Here is a 2,799-nt window from a genome sequence, read left to right as displayed (position 1 = left end):
GGCAGCTGCAGCCAAGGTAGATGGGAAGGAGGCAAAGGGCTCGCCTGTTTTCCTCACTAGGAAGGAGAACAGCTTAGCTGAACTTAAGGAGTCTGGAACAGAATCTAAAAAGGTCATCAAAACTGTTAAATCTGAGAAATCATCTTCAGATACAGAATTAGTTAATTTACTGTATACGAATGCAGAGACTAAAGCCCCTGTGGAGACAACAAAAACCAAGGCAGAGGAGAACCCTGAGAGGAAACATCCTGTTCCAGTTAGAGATTCAAAACAGACGGGAACAAAAGACTTGAAGCCTGTAGCAGTGGTAGAGGACCTCCTATCTCCAAAAGAGACAGATGCAGCAGAGAAGGAGATTCCACCCCCACTACCCTCGCTAAAATCACCTCCTCCCCCTCTGCCGACAACCACACCACCACCTCCAACTCCACCGTTGCCGCCTTTGCCTCCATCACCTGCTGTTCCACCTTTGCCACCATCTCAACTGACTCCCGTTCAGGTCCCTACTTCAGCCCCAACGTCTTTGCCATCTTCTTCCCACCCAAGGACGTCTACTTTATCCTCTCAGGTGAACTCTCAGTCCTCTGTCCAAGTCGCTACAAAAACACAAGTGTCTGTGATGGCTGCTATCCCACACCTGAAAACTTCAACGTTGCCTCCGCTTCCGCTCCCCCCTATTTTAGTTGGGGAAGATGACTTGGATAGGTAAGGTCACACAAGAGCATCCTGTTTGCATTTAAAAGCAAAACCTTGAAATAGAGAGATTCTTTTGGTTAGTTTGACAGTTGCTAGCTTATCCTGCAGAGTACCCTGAGGACTGTGCCGCTGGTATAAACGCCTTCTTGCACGGCCATTCCTGGTTTTGGCCTTGTCAGGTTTATGTGGAGAGTTTTATGATCCTGTACAGATAGTTACGTCTTATCTCAGTGAGGAAGAGAGGTTTGGCTGCTTTAATGCTGGTTAGTAAAGGTTTCCCATCGCTCTTTGTTCATGTTTATTACAGTAATGAAACATGGATCTGGGACTACGCACCCTTTTGTGTTGCAGCCGTTTGCGCAGGCTTATTTTGAAATTGCTTTTCTGTTTATTTCTCCAAAACCTGTACTTAAGTAATAGGAAAGAGCTTAACAATTCCAATACAAGATCACAAGCCAGAGCTATTTCTGCTCTAAATTCATCAAACACGCAGGCCGTGCCCACATGTAAAAAACGGCATTGGTTTAACTGAAGTATTGTCTTAATTATTGAATAATTAATACAGTCCTTCTTGCTTAAGAAGTAGGCATTGTTTATTTGAAAAAGAGTTTAAAAATGAACGAGTGAAACTGCACCTACTTCAACTTTGTTTCCTATAATTTCTAATCAAAACACGCAGACTTAATTCTGTCCTATAATTGTAGCTTCCGCTGCTCTGGGTCTCGGCTGGTGATGGGCTTTGCTTCTAATATGAACTTGTCTGAAAAACTTTACTGTGGGGGTTTTCTTCTGGTGTGGGGGGGAAAAGGGGAAAGGAATAGAATATCCAAAATGCAGCTGGAGAAAAGAAGAAATTTTCTTTTTTTAGCTGTTAGCATGTTGTGGTGCTGTTAACATAAGGGCATCACTGATTTATTTTTTTTTTTTTTTTCTACTTGATCTGCTTAGCCTGTAGTTCCCTAAACCTCTGTATCTTTCCAACCATCACTAAAGATGTACTAGGTGTCTCCTTGGTTAGTAAAGCATGGTTTTTAATGAATAGTCTGTTACACGATAGTTATGACTTGATATAATCACGCTATGGTTGAAGTGAACGCAGTGTTTTACATATTCTGATTCATTTCATGGATTTTCATGGTTTGTCCTGGTATCGATGTAAATTAGGGTAATGTTGTCGCTGCGATCAACATAAAAGTTAGGCTTATGCATGTTTATGTTGCCCTTCCTAAACTGCGTAATGTTGTTCAGCGAATATCTATTTAGGTTAAATGTATCTGTGATGAGCAGTAGCTTTTCACAGACTGCAGAATTTTCCCAACTCGATTGCCAGTCTAAGCAAGATTCTGCTGCTGTGTTCCCTTGTTTCCAAACACAGAAATTGTCCTGCAGGTTATTGTATTTTACTTTTTTAGCCACTCACACCTAGAGCTCTCTTTCACTGCCCAGGTGTTAGCTTAGTTTTGCAAAAGTCTGGTTTATCTCTGCCATCACTATGAACTCAGGAGTGTGGGCGATGATACAGCTGGTTGCTAAGCTTAGTAAATGGATTTAGAGTGACTTTTTCCCAATAAAAGGACAGGAAATCCCGCTTCATTTTGCTGAGTCTAGTGGCAGTTGCATATGGCACCAACTGCCTACAGAAGCTTGCTCTTAATCAACTGCCTTCGTATTTACGGATGGAACTTTTCTTAGATAGACTTTTATTTTCATGTGCTGAGATGGGGAGAATGCTCCAGCTCTGAGACCGTGGTAAGCATAGGATTTGGAAACGTGCTTTGAAGCATCCAACTACAAACCACGCCTCATTCAATTAGAGACTCCGTAACCTTTCTTGATGCTTGCCTGAGCTCTCAAGACTTGTCATCTATCTGAAATGCTTTTAGACTTCGCAGCAGTCAAGGTGCTGCACCGTGGGTTGCTTCACCTAGCAGGAGGTGTAGCAGGAGGAGGGGAAAAGCTGTTTAGAAGCAAGCGGTGCAAACTTTGCGCGTGCTTGATGTTGTGCTCGGAAATTGCGTAGCTCGCATAGGTTCCTGGAAACATCTGGCTGGCTGTTCACAGCACTAACATAGTTAAGAACGCAGACCTGGCTGATGGCATTCC

At 43.1% G+C, this 2,799-nt stretch overlaps 1 protein-coding gene across 1 annotated transcript in view; it reads left to right on the top strand.

The window, feature by feature from the left end:
* CDK12 (cyclin dependent kinase 12) overlaps positions 1-2,799 on the top strand; it is a 25,254-nt gene that overhangs the window by 7,545 nt on the left and 14,910 nt on the right. The window contains 1 exon segment of the mRNA XM_035890670.1: positions 1-705. This exon segment is cut by the window's left edge and continues 21 nt beyond it. Within this exon segment, the coding sequence (XP_035746563.1) occupies positions 1-705 (705 nt within the window).

This window comes from Egretta garzetta, unplaced genomic scaffold (genome assembly GCF_000687185.1).
Source record: "Egretta garzetta isolate BGI_Z169 unplaced genomic scaffold, ASM68718v1 scaffold993, whole genome shotgun sequence".
NCBI lineage: Eukaryota > Metazoa > Chordata > Aves > Pelecaniformes > Ardeidae > Egretta > Egretta garzetta.
This window is presented reverse-complemented; position numbering and strand designations above follow the sequence as displayed.